The sequence below is a fragment of the Terrapene carolina genome, unplaced genomic scaffold, assembly GCF_002925995.2.
Source record: "Terrapene carolina triunguis isolate 2854851 unplaced genomic scaffold, T_m_triunguis-2.0 Scaffold95, whole genome shotgun sequence".
Taxonomy (NCBI): domain Eukaryota; kingdom Metazoa; phylum Chordata; order Testudines; family Emydidae; genus Terrapene; species Terrapene triunguis.
The window spans coordinates 31,154,008-31,175,817 of NW_020664446.1; the positions used below are offsets into that span (position 1 = coordinate 31,154,008).

Here is a 21,810-nt window from a genome sequence, read left to right on the forward strand (position 1 = left end):
GAAAAATACTACCTTAGGTAATTTGTTCCAGTCCTTAACCACCATAAGGTGAGACAGTTTTTCCAAATGTCTACCTAAATCTCTCTTGCTGCAAGTTCATATGAAACAGTATCTACTGCGCCCCCCTCCCCACCCCCATCCACAAGGGTTGTTACCCTGTCAAAGAAGGATATTAAGTTGGTTTAACATATGTTGAAAAATCCATGTTGACTATTACTTATCACTTTATTATTTTCTAGGTGCTTACAAACTGATTGTTTGATTTTTGCTCCATTATCCGTCTGGGTACTGAAGGTAAGCTGACTGGTCTATAATTCCCTGGGTTGTCCTTATTCCCCTTTTTATAGATAAGTACTATATTTGCCCTTTTCCAGTCCTCTGGGATCTCTCCCATCCGCCACAAATTCTGAAAGATAATCACTAATGGCTCAGAGATCTCTTCGGCCATTTCCTTAAGTGTTCTAGGATGTATTTAGCCAGACCCTGCCAACTTGAAGACATCTAAATTGTCTAAGTGATTCTTAACTTTTTTTTCTCTTTCCTATTTTAGCCTCAGAGCCTACCATGATGTTAGTCATCCAACCACTGCTAACCTTTTGGTGAAAATTGGAAAGAAAAGAAAAAAAGGGGGGGGGGGGGCATTTAACACTTCAGCCTTCACGGTGTTTTCTCCTATTGCCTTCCCCCCCTCATTAAGTAAGGGGACAACCCTGTCCTTGGTCTTTGTCTTGCTTCTAATATATTTGTAAAATGTTTTTTGTTACCCTTTATGTCCAATTGCTAGTTTAATTTCGTTTTGTGCCTTGGCCTTTCTACTTTTGTCCCTACAAGCTTCTGGTGGGTTTTTATTTTTTTAATATTCATCTTTCATAATTTGAAATATTTTCCACTTTTGATATGACTCTTTTTGAGTTCAGGTCATTGAAGATCTTCTGGTTATGCCAGGATGCTTTCTTATCATACTTCCTATCTTTCCTACGCATTGGAATAGTTTGCTCTTGTGCCCTTAACAATGTCCTTTAAAAACTGTCAACTCTCCTGAACTCTTTTTGCCCCTTAGACTTGCTTCCCATGGGATCTTACCTACCAAGTCTCTGGGTTTGCAAAAGTCTGCCTTCTTGAAATCCACTGGCTTTATTGTGCTTTCTTCTCTCCTACCATGAACTCTATCATTTCATGATCACTTTCACCCAACTGCCTTTCACCTTCAAATTATCAACCAGTTCCTCCCTATTTATCAAAATGCAATCTAAAACAGCCGCTCCCCTAGTTGCTTTCTCTATCTTCTCTAATAAAAAGTTGTCTACAATGCAATTCCAAGAACTTGTTGGATAATCTGTGCCCTGATGTATTATTTTCCCAAACAGGTGTCTGGGTAGTTGAAGTCCCCTAACATCATCAAGTCCTGTGCTTTGAAGGATTTTGTTAGTTGTTTAAAAAAAATTCATCCACCTCTTCTTCCTGGTTAAGTGGTCAATTGTAAGCCCCTACCAAGACATCACCCTTATTTTTTACCCCTTTTATCTTTACTCAGAGACTTTCAACAGGTTTGCCTCCCACTTTTATCTCGATCTCAGTGCAAGTGTATATATCTTTGATATACAAGACAATAACTTCTCCCTTTCTGCCTGCCTGTCCCTCCTGAACAAGCTGTACCCTTCTATACCAATATTCCAGTCATGTGAATTATCCCACCAAGTTTCTGTGCTGCCAGTTATGTCATGATTGTGATTATTCACTAATATTTCTAGTTCTTCCTGTTCTCCATACTTCTTGCATTAATATACAGACATCTAAGATGTCCATTAGATGTTGCCTCTATATTCCCTTATCTCTCCTTTGTGCCTCCTATGAATCCTCCAGGACGCAATGACAATCTTTCCAAGGAAGGAATAAAATATTATAGTTATGATTGGAAGATCCAGATAGAAGATTTCATCCTATATAGTAGAAAAGGTTTTTTCTTCACTATTATTAAAATATTGAATAATCTACCATATGATTTTGAAGTAGATATCAAAAATGCATTTTATGACAAAAGTTGATATATATAGTCATAATAAAATAATATACTTCAGTTGAACAAACAATCTGAGCACTCAGATACTACAATAATGTGTGCTATAGAAATGTATGTATATCACATATAACACTCTGGTTTTAGTATAACATTCATCCTTCTTTAGGATATCAGCATTATAAAAGCATGTCTAATGTACAGCATATACTACAGAACTGCAGAATACCTATCACAGATCATCTTCTACACTGTAAAAAAAAAATATATTGATATATAAACTGAGGGTTCCAGATACCAATTCAGAGTAATATCACTTTACAGCATGAAACTGGAATCTTCACATAATTTTAAAATAAGTTTCCAAAATATGAACTAATTTAACTGCTAATAAAAAACTAAAAATCTGATAGTAAATGAGCATAATTTCTTTTAGAATTAACTCTGACCACTGAACTTGAAAATGTCAGCAAGCTTTCAGAATAAAAATATGTATACATTTTCAGCCAATTACGTGGAACCACTGGAAACAGGATTTTGTGGCGTTAAAAAAAATCACTACGACAAAGATGTTACAAGCCTTTGAGCACAGAAAATTCAAAGACAATATATAGCACACTCTGTCCACTAAGCTTTTCTTTGAAGTAGCATTGTGTTCTATAGGAATGTGATGGTCTGTGTTACATAAAGATTGTTAATAAAAGGCCTTTAACACACCTGCAAGCTAGGTTTTGATAACTTATCAGAAATATCTTAGGAACGCCTAAAGAAGTGACATCATAAGATAAATATTTATTAAACAAAAATTGCCATAGTTTTGGATTTTAAAATGGTTGACAAAAATCAACTCCGAAGGAAATTCACAAAAATGTATTAGTCTGATACAAACATGCACAAATGGATTCATAGCTCACTGCTGATGAATTAGAGGAACTAAGTATATAGGAAATCTAGAGGGTTAATATTCACACAACACAAAATTTTTATTTTGAAAGTTCAGAATTAATCCATTTTATATACAAACACACCATCACACTTTCAGGGTTACTATGTAAGCAGGTAAAAAATGTGAATTAGAACGCACACAGTTGCAGCGTGCACACACATTCACTAATTAACCAAATCGTTCACTGATGATTAAAAAACTGTGTTTTTTAATCGTCATGAGATAGATGCAAGGAAAAAATCATTAACCATCTTGTTTAGAAATGCAGAAGTCAATGTTTTCCCCAAGCTCAACTTAACTCTCAAGCTGTCTTCACTTCTTCCTGTGTTTTTTTTCTTACTTACAAGAATTGCATTCATTCCTGATGCAATGCCATAGATCAAACCTGAGAGGCGTGCTGCATATGTATACTCTTTTAAATCATCCTTCAATAACCTGATAAACAGGTATGTCATGTTGCAATGGAGAGGATCAGCATAAATGTAGCGACTAACAAAAAGAAAAACAAAAGAAATGCTTTGATACCTCAAGCAGTGACATAGTAATGGATGAAGAAACATGACTGAAGAGTATGTATATGCAGCCTCATTATTAGTATCTCTTAGAAAAGAAAGTTGAAGTGAACCATTTATTTAGCAGCAATGTGAAGATTTTTTTTTCTTTGTCAGAAAGTCTTTCAATAGCTATCTGACACAGAATGAAACTAAATCGAAACTCAGAATTTGGAGATGAATCACGTTTTTTTTTTCTTTTTGGAGGAGGAGCAAATCTTACAGCTAGCTAATCTGATGAATGGTGTAAAAGAAAGGAGTAAATTTGCTTAGTATACATGGAAATATTGTTGAAGACTTAGAACAAGATTCAACTTAACATTCAAATTATGAGAAAGTATGGTTAGCTATCAAGATTTAAAAAAAGAGTAAAAATAAAACCATACACCATCGATGGAAAAAAAGCCATTTTTTAAATAAAAATGCTTCCATCAAATCAATATAAAAATCTTGATGAGTGGAAGTAGATTAAAGGCTCTAAGATTTTCCTTGATTTGGGTACTTACATACATCCCATAGATGGTATTTTGGAGGTCATAGTTCAAGCCAGCTAGTTCTGCTGCATATGCATACTCGTTGAGGGAGTCTTTGAGTAGTTCAAGGTACAAATAGGCCATGTTACAATGCAAGGGATCCACGTAAGCAAATGGGCTGGAAGAAAATGTTGAAAGTAAAATATCCAGTTTAATTATTTCCCAGTTCTTTTTGGCCCTTTAAGTTTTAGCTCAAGAAAATTTAATATTTAAATACTATGCTGTTGGGTCCCCTTATGAAGTATTACTATTTCAAAACAACACACACAGATAACCAAAAATAGTGGTTGATTTCTCGTACGGTTTCAGTGTTGCCCCGTTATAAATATACATTCAGGACTTTAATTTAAATTCCTGTTCTTTTTAAACTGGTAAATCATACCATGCTATATTAACTCTGCTGCTGAAGTCAGAGCTCATCAAGTACATAATTAACTTAAATAAACCCTAAGTATTAAACATAAATAACTAAGATTAATCCAATTACTAAACATTAAGCAGATTAATTCTTTCATGCTATCAGAAAATACAATAGTTGTTATGTATAAAGATGAACAGTTACCAAACCACTGTATGCAAGGCACTGCAGGATTTCCTATACTCAGAGCAGGAAATAACTGCAGCATCTCCCATTCCATGGTATAGTAACTGTATGAGATAAATGGTGTCTTTTTAATGAAAACAACTGTACAAGTTCCAGTGTTTTGTTAGTATTATCTAATCTTATACAGTAGCTACATACATCTCTTAAAAGAGAAAGGCAACTCAAAGACTCAAGCCATGTTTCAACAATATTGATATCTGTTACATATTGGTATTTATTAGAGCACCACAAGCTAAGTCAATACTCTCAATAATTTATTCCTATTTTGGTCAGATATTTATTTTAATAGCATTATATGCATGTGTATGTACATAAATTTATAATAAAATGTGACAGACATAATAAGCAGTACATGAAATAATTCCTTGTTGAAGTATTGATTACTAAATACATACTAGTGTTCACTATATACATGAAGACAAGTCACATTTCCAACACACATTTGTGGCAAAGCTTAAAGATGAACTGCAAATGTTTTTTAAACATTAAAATTTCCTAATTTTTTTTTGGCAAAACCTGGATCTCTGTCTCTCTCCCAACCCCCTAAAGTTAGGGAATGGGATGACAAGAGGAACTAAAAGGATACATTTTCTACTACAGAAATTGAGTGGCCCTTCAGAGTCGGATTTCCAACTCAATGGAAGTTGCCAACCCACTACAAAGCTACAGGTTCTGTTTTGGCTGGCCCTTTTCTGAATACTTAGCATGAGCCTAGAATGAGTCACGGTAGGATGGGGCTGTTATTTGCATTTCCCTCTATCTATATAAGGAACATCCCAACAACTGATTAATTTGAATATGTCCACTTATGCATCTCCCAGGATAAAATACTGAAATCAAGGTAATATACCAGCCAACCATTTAGACTCCTAGATTACTCCTACAAATGGACTGAATTCTTCTCAAGTGTGATACTGGAACCAAGACTTGTTATTCTGGGCTATTTTCAGTATCTATAGCAACTATAACTCTTGCTATTCATTTGGCTGGTGAAGACCAATAGGGTCATTTGGGACTAGGACTATTAATTCACTTTGTGAAAACAGAATGTAAGCCATCCTTAAAATGGTGATAGTAAGGGCATTGCTTAAGCTTTCTTTGAGGCTACCAACCTCACCAGCTAGTGCTAATTTCTAATCTAGCATTTTTAAACAAAATTGTTGAGAAAGTGTTGTTGGAGCAATTCAGTCACATCTTGATCTCACGGATGATGTCCTGCTCTTACCAGCCTGGTTTCAGACATGAGTTTAGTACATATCCAATATTTTTGTGCATGGTTGTTGACTTCCTCCTAGCAATGACACAGATAGCGTCCTTGCTGATTTTTTAAGCTCTACCAGCAGTCATTCAATAGCATTAACCACAAGGCTTTTGACTTGCCTATGGAGCCTTATTGGCAGAGATGCAAAGGCTCTTCTTATAAGGTTTGTTTCGCCTCTTAGATCCCAAAATGTGGCAATGAATATTTGTTATTCTTCTCTTGTGCATTAAGCAGGACCCCAACCTTTTAACCTGTCTGTCCAATATGTATGTATAACTGCTAGGGGCAGTAGTGAGACATTCTGGCCTGTACTTTCATAGATACGTTATGCCATAGAGATCTACTTTATTTATTTATTTTTGGTCAAACCAAGGTATAACTGTTTCTTTTCTAGTACCTGATAGACAGGGAAGTAGATGGGAGAAAAGTGGTTTATGCTTAATCCAGATAAATTAGAAAGGATGCTGATAGATAGGAAGAAGTGGCTTTGGGAAATGGCAAAAATGGGGTATCCACCTTCTTTTGGAGGTGTATGTCCAATCTTTGCCAGTACATTTCACAATCTAGGGGTTCCTACTGAAGCCACTGCTGCTCCTCAAGTGACAACTTTTGCAAACAGTGCCTTATTTCCATGTATGGTTAGCCTGGAAAACTTTGACAGTTCCTTTGTGATGCTGATCTAGCCACAGCAATTCACACTTTTATAACCTGCAGACTGGATTATTTTAAAAACACATTATTAAGGCCTATACTTACAAAATACCCAGAAACTTCAGCTAGTGCACAATAGAGTGAGGCAAGGCCCTCTAAACACAAACAACAGTACTCTATACATGAAATTCAAGGTGCTGGCAATGATATACAAAGTGTAAATGGTGTGAGATCAAAGAGAACTCCCCTTCCTGCTTCTGTCTTTCCATTGATGGCAGGGAATTCTCAGTGAAGGACTCAGGCCTTTTGAACCTGCTCTCTCCAGTGGTCTGCCAGTGCTAAACTTTACCACGCTTTAGGCCACCAGTATAAGACTTATCTGTTCAGGCCTTTGAAAGCTTTTGAGCTGAGTTTAATAAGAGGATTGGGGATCAGCACTGGGATTTTCAAAGAAGCCTAAGTGAGTCAGACACTCAACTTCTGCTGAAAGTCAACAGGAACTAGTCACCTAACCCCCTTAAGCTTCTTTGAAAGTCCCAGCCTAGTTTCCTCCTCAAACCCTTCCCTCCGGTCAAATGGAGCAGACAGTTGCATCACTGGCCTTGAAGCTAAAATGCTAGCATTTGGCTATTTTACAATTTATTATTTTTATAAATGTAAAGCACTCTGTTGCTCAGTGATGCATGCCAATATAAGTTTCCAAATAAACAAAATTCCAAAATAGGAATGCAGACTATGCCCATTGAAAAAAAAAAAAAAATAACAGCACCGAATTTTAATAGCCATCTGCCTAAACCCTGGGAAATCTAAAATGTAGGCCTCCTGGTTTCCCTGCCAGTGTGAATGACTCTACAGCCACCTTAAACAAAAGGTTGGAAAACTTCCTTATTAAACCATTATTTTACTTCTCTTTTTAAAAATGACTGATTGTCAAAATTCCTAAATCATAGTCTAGACAACACCCGAGGCTATTTAACACCCTATGGAGTGTCTGACAAGGCCTGCATCCAGAGGTCTTTAATACAAGTTTCACATGATGCCTGCATCCCAGGGTTTCCAGAGTCTTTAACCCATAGAAGCTTCACAGAGTTCCATATCCTTGGTCCATGCTGAAAATTTTGAGGATGAGAGGGAATGATTGACTATCCTCATTTTCTAATTTTAAATTTCATCCACACAACAGGTGCTATTAGCATCATTCAGCCAGAAAGTGCTCCAGGGATCCTGGCTGCTCAGAGCTGCAGGCAGTAGAAATCCTCCTAAAGGATCAAAGGCTATACTCCAGACAACTTTTTTGGGGTATAGTGGGGTCTGATGTAATGAGGGAGACTCTATTTTTCAATAGGTTCCACTGAACTGCACTGATTCAAAGTAAACTCATTCTGGAACAGGTCATGGTGGCTCAAATCTTTTGCAAGGAAGGCAGACCTCTGCGGTAAGCCTCTTCACTACACCTCTGATCACAAAAATGTCATTATTCTGCTCAAGAGAAAGAACAAAGACCGGAAAACCCCTGGATGCTTTCATCTTCCCATGGAGAAAGATTAGTGTCCCACTTTACTTCTTGTGACAGCAGTCCTGGCCAAGCTCAAGAGACAAATGTTTAATGTAACCTCATTGTCAAATATTAACACAGACAAATCTGGTTTCCACTTCTGTTGGAGATGATGGTGGTCAATCTCACCAAGCCACATGTCTCCTCAGAACTACTCATATAAAATCAGGACACCTTCTTGATCCCCTCTCTGGCTCCTCGCCTCTGATCATTGCTCCTCAGAGGAGGAAGGTGGATCATTCTGGGATTTTAAATAGGGTATTTCAAGTCCTTCTAGCTGTTCAGAAAGAACATACCAGGAGAGTCTATGAATTCAGCTGGCAAAAGGTTCACAGTTTGTTGTGAATATGTCCAAGCGAATCCCTTCACTTGCTCTACATTAGAACTGTTTTAATTACTTTTTTCATTTGTCATACACTGGGTTGCAAATGGCATCCCTCACAGTTCATTTGGAAGCTATTTCACAGCCTTTCATAAACCTGTAGAAGATAAAACTTGTCTCTGTGCATCCCAAAGTGCCCAGTTTTGGACGTACATATTGCAGTGGGTATCTATTGCAGCAGGTAGAAATGGAGAAAGAGGAGAAGGAAAGTTACTTACCTTTAATTCTTGTTTTTGTAAGATAGGAAAGCCCAACAGATTACCATTTTATCCTCCCACCATTTTCTTAGACATAGATATGAATTAGTTTGCTCTGTTTTTTACTTTCAGTGGTTGTCCCGTAGCTTCAAAAGGGAGGTGGAAAGAAAGGCAGTGTCTGGCCAGGCTAGCGGCCCCCATACTAGCAAGCATTCTAATGGCTTGGAACTTTGTAGTAAGTGAAACCTGACCTGGTCAGTCAGCCAAGTATGATACAGACTGGTAATTTATTACACCTAAATATTTAGAAAAGGAAATAAGTTTCCTCAGACAGGGTGGGTTGATAACTGTTGACATTCAAAGTATCTTCAGAAGGTAAGAGTTACAGGCAAGTACTACAGTTTTTTCAGACTTCACTCCCATGCCCTTATACAATATGCCTGAACTTGGAAGGCAACTATCACAAGGCCCTCTACACATTATTTGCTATTTTCTGATTAAGGGAGCATGACCTCTGTTGCACACACAACAGTGAAAGACAGTAACAGACTTTCTTAGAATGGCTCTATATGATGATCTATTGATTTTGATTATATTATATGGATGGCAATTTTTTTATGCTGGATGTTTGTTAGGATACTGAAGAAACTCCTAAAGGTCTGCCAATAGCACCTACAACACACTCCTAATGGCGATTCAAGACAAACATTCAATAGTGTACCCATGAGTGACTATAACATCTCATACTCTAGTCTTTTAAAAATCATCACTCTGATCCATCAGGAAAAACAAGGAGAGGTTCTGAAATAATTTAGACGCTCTCTGGCCCAGCATGGGAATCATTGTCACATGACATTCAACAGTCAATACTGCTTCAAAACCAAGAGCTGAAAATGACTGCTCCAAAAGAAAGATCCACAACACTAAAAAGATCGACAGGTTTCCACATTCCCAGAACTATTTTCAGAGAATTCCAACTGGAAGTAAATCTCTTGCCTTGGCCTTTCTTGCCTTTATCAATTTTTTTAAATGGTACAACTCCCCATGAAGAAAATAATATAAGACCTGATTTAACTTTACTGTATATGCTGCCAATGTGATGTCATGTATCTTCATTTGGGATCCCCATATCTGTTGCTATCAAAGATGTTTCCCCCAAAATCAAAAAGTGACTTGATAACAGTCATAAAAATAAAACTTTGAATAATGTTTAAATCTTATCTATGTATGCATTATAGAAACTAAACAAAACCTACTCTGATTTGTGATTATATAAAAAGTGTATAAAACCACATCAGCATATTTAATATGTAAAGCTCTACCATCAAATACTGAACTTGTAATTTATTCATAATTTAAAATATAACATCTTTGAAACAGCAAAGTGAATAATAAGCAGTAGCTGTTGTCAGATGTGTTTCAGGTATAGTAAATAAAGGATTAAGATATATTGTTTTGAGACTGGATTAAGTATTTAATGTTATTACCAGTTTCTCATAAATATTTATCTGAACACCAACTGCTTCTTTCTTCAACTATTGCATAATATATGAGGTTTCCTGATGTGTTTTATTGTCTAATATTACCAAACCAGAATAAACCAGTACTCTAGATCATTTTGAAGAGTTAATGCATGCATGAAAGTTTTTGCAACTTAAATGCAGATTTCCTGTAAAGAATAAAACTTTTGGGAATTCAATTAGTGTGATATACTTAATATACTGTGATATACTTAATATACTGCATACCTGAAAAACTCAAAGTTGAGACAAGCTTTTGGCAAGAAGAATTTGTCATCTTGCTTGAACCATAGTTTGCTCATAGCGGTGTCCTGTGTCAAGAAAAAAAAAAACTTTTAAATTTTTTTTAACATAAGACTTTATATTATGCTGTCACTTCTACTCTCAGTTTACATTTTTTCCTTAAATACATGTATACATGACTGGTGTACACAACCATCCAGTCTTGGAGTGAGATTCTCACCTCACTGTAGCTCCTTTATGCCTGATAAAAGGGCCAGAATGGTGTAAAGGAGCCCTAAAAACTTCATGTCTAGCTGGGGGAGAATTCCCCTGGAGCAGGAACTGGGGAAGACAGCCAAAAAAGCTGCCATATGAGAAACCTTGCAAGCTCTAGTGTAGGGATGTGCCAGGGCAGGGCTGAATCATGCAGAACTGTGGAGATTATGGGTAGTGTGTGGCTAATAGGTCAGCCTAGGGAGGCTGCTGTAACTCACTCCAGAGAGCAGCTGAGGATCAGGAGGACTTAGACAAAGATGGCTTAAAGTCACCATAGCTATCCCATTCCCTCCACCCTCAGCACTGGGGCTGCAGACAGACAATCTCACCCCCATACTTCAGGCTAAGTATATTATTTCTTAATCAACAGTCTTTAAATAAAATTTATTAACACACATTACATTGTTATAACAATACTGAAAACAAAAATATCCATCCATTTATAAACAGGAAAATATAGTGATTAAAAAAAGACAGTCCTCTAAAGTTTTATTTTAAAATTCTCAGTGGAGGAAAAAATTCAAAAGAACTGGAAACAAACTGACGTAAAACAGACAATCTTCATATTTTAACCCTAGCTGTCATTTCTCTCCCCACTTTTTTTTTTTTTTTTAATTTCCATATATGGTGAAAGAGGTAATGTTGTTATGGCAGGCTGATTTTGTGGGGATGGGGCATTCTTTAAACATCTGTTTGTTGCTGCTCATAGGTTTGGAATGCCAGTAGTCCAAGAAGGAGATGGACTAGTGAGCAGAGTGCAAGTGGGGCCATCAAAGATACACAATAAATAGATTTTATTGCATGTCCTTTTAATTTATAACATAGAAAGTCACCTTTGCCGCTACCACAAATGCTATAAGTGTATACAATTTAATACATAAATACATTTACTTTTCACATGCTTTTTACGTATAAAAACAAAGCCTTCTCCCTCACTGCCCATCTCCCCATACACAACCCCCCACTTACACTACAATGCTGAATTTTTCACATAACTTATTTCTATAGTAACAGAAATTCTCATTCTAGTAATATTACTGCTACTATACAAAATTCACAATAAATTCTCTGCTGGCAGGAACAGAATAGTAAAATGGCAGTTACTGTGTCCATTGTGTCAGTTCAAGAAGCTTTGAAAGATTTTGCTTAAAAAAAACCCAAAAAAACAAAAAAAGATTTAAAAGGCAAATCAAGTTTCCAAAGCTGTGACGCACTAACCACGGCTCATACCAAATGGTTCCTTTTGGTATGCTGCTAGCTTCTCAAGTTTTTGTAGAATTTAAGCTTAAATTCTACAAAGTGTCTAGCCTTTGTTCTTGTGAAGATAGCCTTCTGAAAGCAGAATATAGTCTTGTTTACTGAACCTGATGTCTGTCCCTATTCATCTCTATGACTCTAATTCAGGAAAGCACTTACGCTCAGACTTAAGTCATCCCTGTTCATGACAGCATGTATGTCCCAATGAGCTGGAACTTAAGCACATGTTTAAGTGCTGTTCTGAATAGATATGCTTTCCTGATTGGAAGCCTATGTTAACTTTAAATTCGAAAGACATCAATGTAGATTACAATATTTTACTGCTACTCTTTGATGCATAAATATTAATTTCCTGAATTATCCACTGTGGTTGCATGTCACAGAAATTAGAGACTGAAGAGATCTATTAGATTTGGTGTCCTGCCAGCATACATGCTTTCAGTATCTCTGGAAAAGCAAGGGTAAGAAGACCACAGAGCAGCGGCTCTCAACCTTTCCAGACTACCGTAGCTCTTTCAGGAGTCTGCTTTGTCTTGCGTACCCCCAAGTTACAGTTCACTTAAAAACTACTTGCTTACAAAATCAGACATAAAAAAACAAAAAGTTTCACAGCACACTATTACTGAAAAATTGCTCACTTTCTCATTTTTACCATAGAATTAGAAAATAAATAATTGGAATATAAATCTTGTACTTACATTTCAGTGTATAGTACATAGAGCAGTATAAACAAGTCATTGTCTGTATGAAATTTTAGTCTGCACTGTCTTCACTAGTGCTTTTTATGTAGCCTGTTGTAAAACTAGGCAAATATCTAGATGAGTTGATGTACCCTCTGGAAGACCTCTACATACCCCCAGATGTACACGTATCCCTGGTTGAGAATCACTGCCATAGAGAACTCCCAGGTGTGCTAGATAAGCTATGTTCATTCTGTGATCCAGCAGCAACAGGACAGAGTTGCAGAAGGTTCATCCTACATCCAACTCAGCAAAGCTCATCACTCTTGAAAGAGTAAAACTATTTCTTGACTCTGAATAGCCGAGAAATTATTTTCTCATACTCAGAAATGTTGAACTTTGCTGAAAGTGCGAGGGGGGTCCTTGCTTGCTGCTACCAGAAAGGTAGGGAACAGATAGGTGTCTTTGCTTGCAATTGCAAGCTCTTTTCATGCACAGCTTCAACAGAACGACCTTTTCTACTTTCTGACTTACCAATGCTCAAAAAACAAAAAATCTGTGTGGCAGTCACTCTTCTGATCAAGAAGTTTCAATATGATTTCTATCCGTGGTTCACGCACTTTCAAAAGGACCAAGAAAGGGTTCAAGCTATTGGCAGACCCATTTTCAGGGGAACCCAAAGAAAGAGTCCACAGTTCAGCTAGAATTGACTGGTTTTATTGCTTTCTTTGTTGCTGGTTGAAGTTTTTAAGAAAGCAGTTTACAAACTTTTGTACTTATGAATTAGCTATATATGACAGGTTAATCTAGATTATTTTAAAGCTTTTATCAGGGAATAATGATTAACCTTCCAGCAAGCTAGCTGGCTGACATAATTTCCATTTGATGTAAGAAATACATATCCTTACCTTGATAAGAGCAGGGTACTGTGGTGCATCCTTTTCTAGTGGCAAAATTTCAAAGTTAGTAGGAATAAACTCATTCTTCATTGGAAGCTTGAATTTCCCATTTAGGTCAGCATTTTGCCATTTCTGGATAAACAACAGTATGGTTATTAGTTAAATTTCTAACTAGCAGATGGATATATACTTAAATCCTGTAGCTCTGTAACAGAAAACATAATTTTGTTCTAGTATATACACTCATACATACATACATACACACACATTATATATCTATATATTCTAAGCAGATTAGGATGTGTGGCCTGACAGAGCCCAAGTATCTCTTTCGGGCATACTGCAAGGCCAACTCATTTTAAAGTGGGTAGATAATTTTATCTGATGAAGGTTGTTTCCCCCTTCCCTCCTTTTCTTAAGGTTTTCATTTACAGAAGTCCACTAAATTTTGCACAATATATTCATTCTATAAACTTGAGAAAACAAACATTCTGAATCAGCCTCAGAACCATAGTTAAATGGGATGGTATTTCCATTATAAATTTCTTTTTCAGGACAATTATAGTTCATAAAAGTTACTTTTGGCTTAAATGTGATTATATAATTTTAAAAATTCACTCCTTTGTAGCAAAACAAAATTGTCATTTTATGTTGGATCTGTTTTTACAGAAGAAAGAAAATGAGTTTATAGCCAAGTCAGAAATCCTTCTCTCGTCTTCTAACTAAAACTATCTTTGCAAACAAAATGATCAATAGTTTTTGGCATTGAAAACAACTAAATTGCCCAGGTTATTAAAAATAAGGGTTGAAAAATCCAGGCCCTATTGAAGTCAATTGCAAAACTACTATTGTCTTCAATATGGCTAGGATTTCAGACAAAAATTCATACAGAGGGCCAATCAAAAGTCAGTAGGAGTTTTACCATTGACTCCAAGGGTCCAGAATCAGATGAATAAGCCACAAGTTTTTTGTAACTTATTTTTTAAGTATGTATTGCAGATTATGGAGGTCTTACAAAGAAAATGTGCAAAGACCCATTGATTTCAGTGGATTTGATTTATAGCTATCATAACAAAGTACCTCAATGTACTATTTCGTAGCGTGCAATGAAAAGTCTTGAAACACTTTTAAATGAGGGTCTAATCTCCATTGCTTCCGAACAGACTGAAATATCATTGCTAATGGCAGTTGTAAGTGCAAATTCTCCTTTCCACAAATAGGAAAATTAAATCTCCATACAAAAATTTTATTTCAGAAATGGAAATCTAGTAACATGCCTGGATGACTTCGTCAGAAATTGCTTCTTGCTTATACTGTGTTCCATACCACTCTTCTGTTCGATCAGTTTTTCCTTCAAAAGATTTAGAAACTATTGCAACCCTAAAAACAAACAAACAAAAATCAAACACACTTAGGTACCAAAGTACTTTACCAACAAATATACAAAGTAGCGTGAGAAATCATGTCATTCACCACTGAAATGCAGTCATCTCCAGCATGGAACTTAGAAGCTGTTCAAGATGCATATTGCCTGCAACTGAAGAATACCATCTCCAAATGAAACCGCAGGAATATTTAGGCCAACAGTATGCATGTATCCAAATTTAAACACACAATCATAAGCCCTTAATCATAAACTTTCAATTTGTACTTGTTCAGCCACAATAATTTTACGGTTCAGAGTAAATGAAGCTCTAGAGGTCGGGGTTGTGTGCAAGCTTGCATGCAATTTCTGATTTCTTGGATTCTCCATCCTTGTTTTATGATTTGTATTGAACAGTTTTAAAACAATGATCCTAAGATCCTATAAATAAATCTGCAATATGACTACTGCATTTTTCTCAACACCTACATCAGAGGACAAAATTATTAATTAAAGTAGTAACTGTACAAAGATAAGATTTTCAATATATACATTTTATGCATGACCTAGTTTATAACCACAAAGATTTAGGTCCCAATTCCTGCATGTTGAGCCCTATATGCAGAGTTCAACATAAATTGCTGTTTATTAGTTAGCAATGGACCTCTTCACTGTGGTAGCAGTTTATTTTATATTTTTTAATCAATACACATTGTCAATCAGAAGCCTACAAGAGACATGGCCAAGAGGAGGAACTCTAGAATAAAAGAGGAGAAACAGTGCAAGTAACTAATTACAAACCAAGATGTTTTCAACAGTCTTCACAATAAAAGTGCCAAGAAAACAAAACCTTTAATTCTATAACAGTTTTTACTGCAAAATGGTATATTCAACAAAGAAGCTCAACAGGAATTACAAACTAGATTAAAAGGCACATAACATTTATGAGAATTCTGAAACAGTTATTGCATATCCAGAAAGGTCATATCCTCATTATCTTCTTCATAAATTTAACATTTCATAGAGATGTTTAATAGCAGAATAATTAACAAAATGTCCAATTTTGTGCAGATGGTTAAAATACACACTAAACACATGTGCTGTGTATAGTCTATTAGATTATGATGAGCTCTTCAAGCTAGGGACAGTCTCTTATGTGATTGTACCACACAATTGGGTCCTGATCCCATAGGAGGCATTTGGACATTTACCAGTATCAAACTTAAATAATAAAGAGTATGTTTCTTTTGAAGTATTTATGGAATTTCTTTTATAAAATGCAGTAGAAAAGTTTAAATGTATGGAATGTTAGTGTTCTTAATGTGCATTGATCTACATCTCACTAGTCTACTAACTAATGGATTATGTGACCACATTTTTAGTGGGGCATGGAAGGGTGCCACCCAAGCAGTTTGGGGAAATTTGGATACAATGTTTCACTAATTCTAGAAGTAAAAATTCAGAAATGCTTGTGAAAGTATTCTGTGCCTTGTAACAAAGGCACATCAGGGAGTGAGAGTGTCATCTGATGTAGTAAATGGTAGGTTTTTGGTTTTGGTTTTTTTTTTTTCCAAAAGGAAATACTCCCCTACCCCCAACATCTATAGTCACTGCCACAGAATATGACCAGAGCTTCAAATACTGAAGCAGGATTTGTACAGGAGGCTAGATTATTTTGAGACCAATATTTCTAGTCAGGCATGCTAAGGAGGGATGATCAAATCTCATGCTTCAGGGATGCAGATAATTACTGCAGGGGTCAGGAAGATAATTTTTACTTCCCACCTCAAAGACCATTGGTCAACTGGCATTTAAAAAAAAAAAAAGTTATTCAGAAACAGTAGCTTGAGACAATTACCAGAGACAGAATACTGATCTGATCTGCCATAGCAAATGCAATGGTCCTATAAACATTTTTATTCCAATCATATACAAAACTGACTTGACATATTTAGAGTGTATTTTTATTTTTTAAAATAATATATAAATAAAAAAGAGGAATGTTAAAAAGCAACAAGTAGCAGAGAGGAAAACCTTCCATCCTTAGAGAAGTATTTGTCCTCACAACACAGCAGATACTTACCCACTTACCATGATAAAACCTGCTAGAGATATTACTGATTATACAAAAATGTGCCACCACTATATAATTCTATTACATTTTGCATTCTGACTTGGACATCTGGTGAAGAAGCTCTGTTGTTTACAAATGAAGTTGCTAAGAGACTATGAAAAATAAAAGATCTTTTAGAATTTGATGTGCTTCTCAGACTTCTTTTTAATGACCCTTTTCCCCCCCTTTGAAAGCATCCTACTGAACCTAAATATTACTTCATAAAATAATTGTTATAAACTAGATAAAATTCCATGGACCCTACTAGCTGAGCAACAAAACCAAGGTGTTGGATTTCTTCCTAACTACAGTGGTGTGTAATTCCATATTTCATCCCCCTACACTCTCCCACCTTGAAGACTAGATGCCTCAGAGAACTAGTAGGGATACACTCATCTATCACACTGGTGGGTGGGGGAGGTGGGAGAGAGACAGACAAACAAACTAGTATATTTTTGAGAGAACACCTGGTACATTTCAGTCAATAATAGCTACTGCTGATCTGGCAGAGATCAAGCTAAAGTCCTGGGAAATCACACTGAGATATATGGATACCAGGTGTAATAAAACTGAACAGATTCTGGGTACCTATGAGGAGGCCTGTGCAGTTGTGAAAGCTTAGAAATACAGTAAATACAGTATTTGACAATATTTATCTGATAGGTAGACAGCATCAGATGAGAACTGAGAAATTCCTCATCTCTCTCCATCTGAGGAACCTGGGGATTAGCAATGCCTTCAGTTGAGAGGGGGAAATTTCTGGAGCAATTAGCCACTATCAAAGAGAGGCACTGGTCCATTGTTTTGCCTTCTCATTTAGTAATTTGTAGAGTTTAGAAGATTTGGCTGAGAATAAGCAGAATGAGGTGCTTGTAGAGACAAAGTGTTGTAAGTTAACTGCTGCATGATTAACAGCTCCAGAACAACTGCATTATCCAACTTTTTCTGAAAGCTCAGAGGAAGTACCTCTAGCTCCTCCAAAAGTGAGGAGTTAGCTTCTGTAACTTGATAATCGTTCAGTATAGGAAACTAGGTCATTATGGAAAAAATGCCTTCCATGTTCATATAGTTCCTCTTAGAGACTGTCCTTGTTAGATAGGTCAGGTTTGATTAGGTCAAAATTGCAAGAAACAGCAGGGATAGAAATGGAATGTTGGAAAGTTCTAGGTTAGTGCTTTTCATTAAAAAAGCAACTCACAATATTTAAGGATACATTATCAGATGGGACAAAGGGAGTACGAATGATTTTAGCTTTTAATGGTGGAACCAAGGAGGTCTTAATAGTAGGTCTTTTTCTAATAAATGCAGGTGTTTGCCTGAGGTTGGCAAAAATGAAAGAGTTCTCTAGACATGCTTTTGCCAGATGCAAAGATCTTGCCTATCAGAAAAAGTAGATGAGGCAGGAAGGAGAGACGAGGAGAAAAAGAGTCACGTTCCCAAGGCCAGGTCCTATCTTGGAAGCCTAGGGATCTATCCGAACATAAAGCTGTTTTGTTGTTGAAGTCTAGCTCTTCACTAGCTTAATTTGAGGCTGATGTTGTTTGTTGCCTTGCAGAACACCAAAACAATGGCTGGGAGATTTATCATAAGAAGTATTAGAGACCTAGTCAGGCTAGTTTACACTGCCCTGCTACAAGTGGAGAAGCTATGGGTATGTCTAGTTTGGCTAGTTACCTTTTTCAGGAGCATATAATGGCTGTTATGATCAAGAGGAAAACATATATCTCTACACTGCAATTAAACACCCACGACTGTCCAGGTTTTAGCAGACTCGGGCTCACAGGGCTCAGGCTATGGGGCTGTAAAATTGTGGTGTAGACATTCGGGCTGGGGCAGCAGCCCAAAGCTCTGGGACCTCACGAGTGGGATGGTCCCAGACATCTACACTGCAATTTTGAAGCCTCACAGCTTAAGCCCTGCAAACCCAAGTCAGTTGACATGGTTCAGCTGCAGGTGTTCAAACTGCAGTATAAACATATGCCCTACATGTTTTCCTCTTAACCGTAACAGCCATTTTATGCTCCTGCAAAGGTAACTAGCCAAAGGGAAATTCTGGAAGTAAGAGGGAGAGCTAAAAACTCATGCTATTCAGTCCATACACTCACAAGAGCAAAACTGGGGAAAGCAATAGTGCAAAACTGTTGATAATATCTGCTAAAGGGAAGCCCACCACTAGAATTAAATCAATCAAATGTTTGCTAGGCATTACATAAACAAATAAGGCGGCAATTTGCCTGTCTATTGGAGCTTACTATTTAAATATATGACAAGATGTAACAGCTGAGAACAACAAATAATAGCATAGCAGAAGAGTTACATATACAAGGTTATGCAGTTAAGTTCGTCCCGTGTGCATCTTAAAAATTAGCAAGATATGTTACATTATTTTTCTTTCACAAAAGGTGCCATGAGATCTTTCACTTTCATCCAGTCAGCCAAAGTCAAGAAGAAGCGACCTTTTAACATTTTAACTGAAGTTTGTACTCCTGTCCTCTCCTCACTTCTGCAAGCTCTACACTTCACTGTAAACCAAGGGTAAGAGCCAAGTCCTAATATGGGACACGATTCTTTGGCCCAACTGCTACCAACTGAACCAAATCAACCCAGATTTATGATAGATTTACAGAAATGTGGACATGGACATACCAGCAAGTTTAAAAGGTGAAATAAACCAATACCTGATGGGTAACCCTAATCAAATGCTAAAAAATAAAAATGCAAAATCCCCTAACACGTGCTAGAAAAGTAGCCACATGATTAGTGACCCTGGCATGCGACAATGGCACATGTCCAAGTGGGCAAACAAATAAGAACTAGTTTGTCTTACCAGAATTCCTGTGTGCTATGCCTCTACCACCCAGTGACAATTTTTAGCACAAATGGATCAAATAAAGTCACCCAAATACTTTGTCTCATTGTTTACTTTTATTTCCCCATCTGTCTGTCTTAGTAGTAGTAGGCACCACAAGATTTTTTTTCCAGTTACATTCATTTGTTTTCATCACAGAATATTTGGTTTAAAATATAAAAGTTATTGCAGAGTAGCTTACCGGACATTTTCTGGCCTTAATTTATCCAGCACCATCTCTATTAAATCAGGCCTAAATTCTTCAAGTAAATATTCAGCAGCAAGCACTTCTTCTATGGGATAATACTAAAAAAATAAACATAAAAAAAAACAAAACATATTTTTGACTAGAAAACATTTTAAAGACAAAAAAAAAGCCTTATTGCATTAAGCTAAAAAGTAATTATCATGAAGAACAGAGAGCTTTTATATTAGGTTCTGTATACATTATTATATGGTAATCTAAAAAGCCATCCACCCTAACTATAGTAGTTATTAATATAAAACTAAGTAAAAATAATATGGTAAAATAGTGACCCCTGGAGGATATTTTTAAAGTTAAAAGCAGCAAATAGTAAGTGTACACAGACTCTCAAGAATTCAAGTTTCAGAACTCAAAAATGATCCTTATAACAGTAACTTAGCCAATTTTTCAACTGAAAGAACATCTCCAGTATCTAAGAACACAATATATACTGCTACAATAATTTGGAGTTTTCAAATATTTCTTTAGAACTCCAAGTTATACAATCATTTTCCTTAAGATTCTACAGAGTAAGCTGGATTTATAGGAAAAGTATATTTTTGGACTGTGTGTTCAATGGGCACAAAGGGAGGTACAAATTGCAACCTCTGCAGGCAGCGATGGTGGAGTTAGGATTCAAGCTGGGGAAGGCAAGCAAGCTATTGCAAGGATTCCACCAGGTAACAGCATAACCCACGTGTTACTGGTCCGCCTCTGTGCCTATTCACAGAGCATATGGGTTGCTACTGCCCGCAAATAGAGACTTAGCTCTTTAGCTCAAGCTGTAGTAGCACGTGTTTAGGTCTGAGATCCCCCATTGAGTCCATGGTGTGTATGCCAAAGGAGTGACAATGGCACCTGTACTTTCCTGCTGGGGTCTCTATCATTGCCTAATGATGGAAACTGCCTGGGAGAGCTACTGAAATCAGTGCATCTCCTAGACAGCCTGGCTATGGCCCTGCTGTCTGTCAAGCTTGACCTGCCTAATTTCTGATGGTGCCAGTTTGGCTCCTTCAGACCAGAAGGCTCCTTCAGACCCCAGCAGCTGTCAGCAGCTAAGCCCTGTCCCCCCACCCTGCTCTGCGGAGATGGATTACATGGGGGAGGGGGACACCCTGACATCAGCATCCTCCCCTCCCCTCCTCCCCCTCTCCCCCCATAGTACAGCAAGCAAGAGGGTCCCAGGAGCAGCTGGTCTGGGGCTCCAAGGGAGAGGGCAGGAGCAACATGGCTGCAGAGCAGCGAGGGGGAGGGGCACCTGAACACACATCGCCAGACGTGCACGCCTCTGCTAATCAAGTGCACAACACTTGATTGACTCTTGGGCGGCTGCATGGTTTAAAGAGAACACAGCCAGCAGGATGGAGCACCCAGTGACATAGGGTATCAAATGTCTCTTGGCCAATCGTGTCTGGTCAGAGGCTGGAACCCTGCTCTTCTAGGCTTGAATCTGGAGCTGCATCTACCTTGTGCTACCCCACGGAACCTCCAACTCATCAGAAGAGAAGGCTGGATCCCAGACTACCAGCTAAATCAATGGTACCGATGGCTGCTCCTCAAGCCTGGCAGGTGGGATGGGAGAACAATTCTGCATTCTTGGGATAATCTCTTCCTCTGACGTAACAATGTCTCTGTAATGGTGCGGCACCCATCTCTCACGAGCACGCCTTCTGGTTGGGTGTGTCTACAGT

General features: G+C 37.3%; 1 protein-coding gene across 2 annotated transcripts in view; it reads right to left on the reverse strand.

The window, feature by feature from the left end:
* IDE (insulin degrading enzyme) overlaps positions 1 to 21,810 on the reverse strand; it is an 83,861-nt gene that overhangs the window by 26,437 nt on the left and 35,614 nt on the right. Inside the window, exons 10-14 of one of the 2 annotated variants that reach the window (XM_026650897.1) lie at positions 20,078 to 20,181; positions 14,829 to 14,931; positions 13,561 to 13,683; positions 10,446 to 10,528; positions 3,308 to 3,452 (exon numbers count right to left, since the gene is read on the reverse strand). In XM_026650897.1, the coding sequence (XP_026506682.1) occupies positions 3,308 to 3,452; positions 10,446 to 10,528; positions 13,561 to 13,683; positions 14,829 to 14,931; positions 20,078 to 20,181 (558 nt within the window). Of the gene's footprint in view, positions 1 to 3,307; positions 3,453 to 4,020; positions 4,166 to 10,445; positions 10,529 to 13,560; positions 13,684 to 14,828; positions 14,932 to 20,077; positions 20,182 to 21,810 lie in introns of both variants that reach the window. The other variant, XM_026650896.1, reaches the window with a different exon arrangement.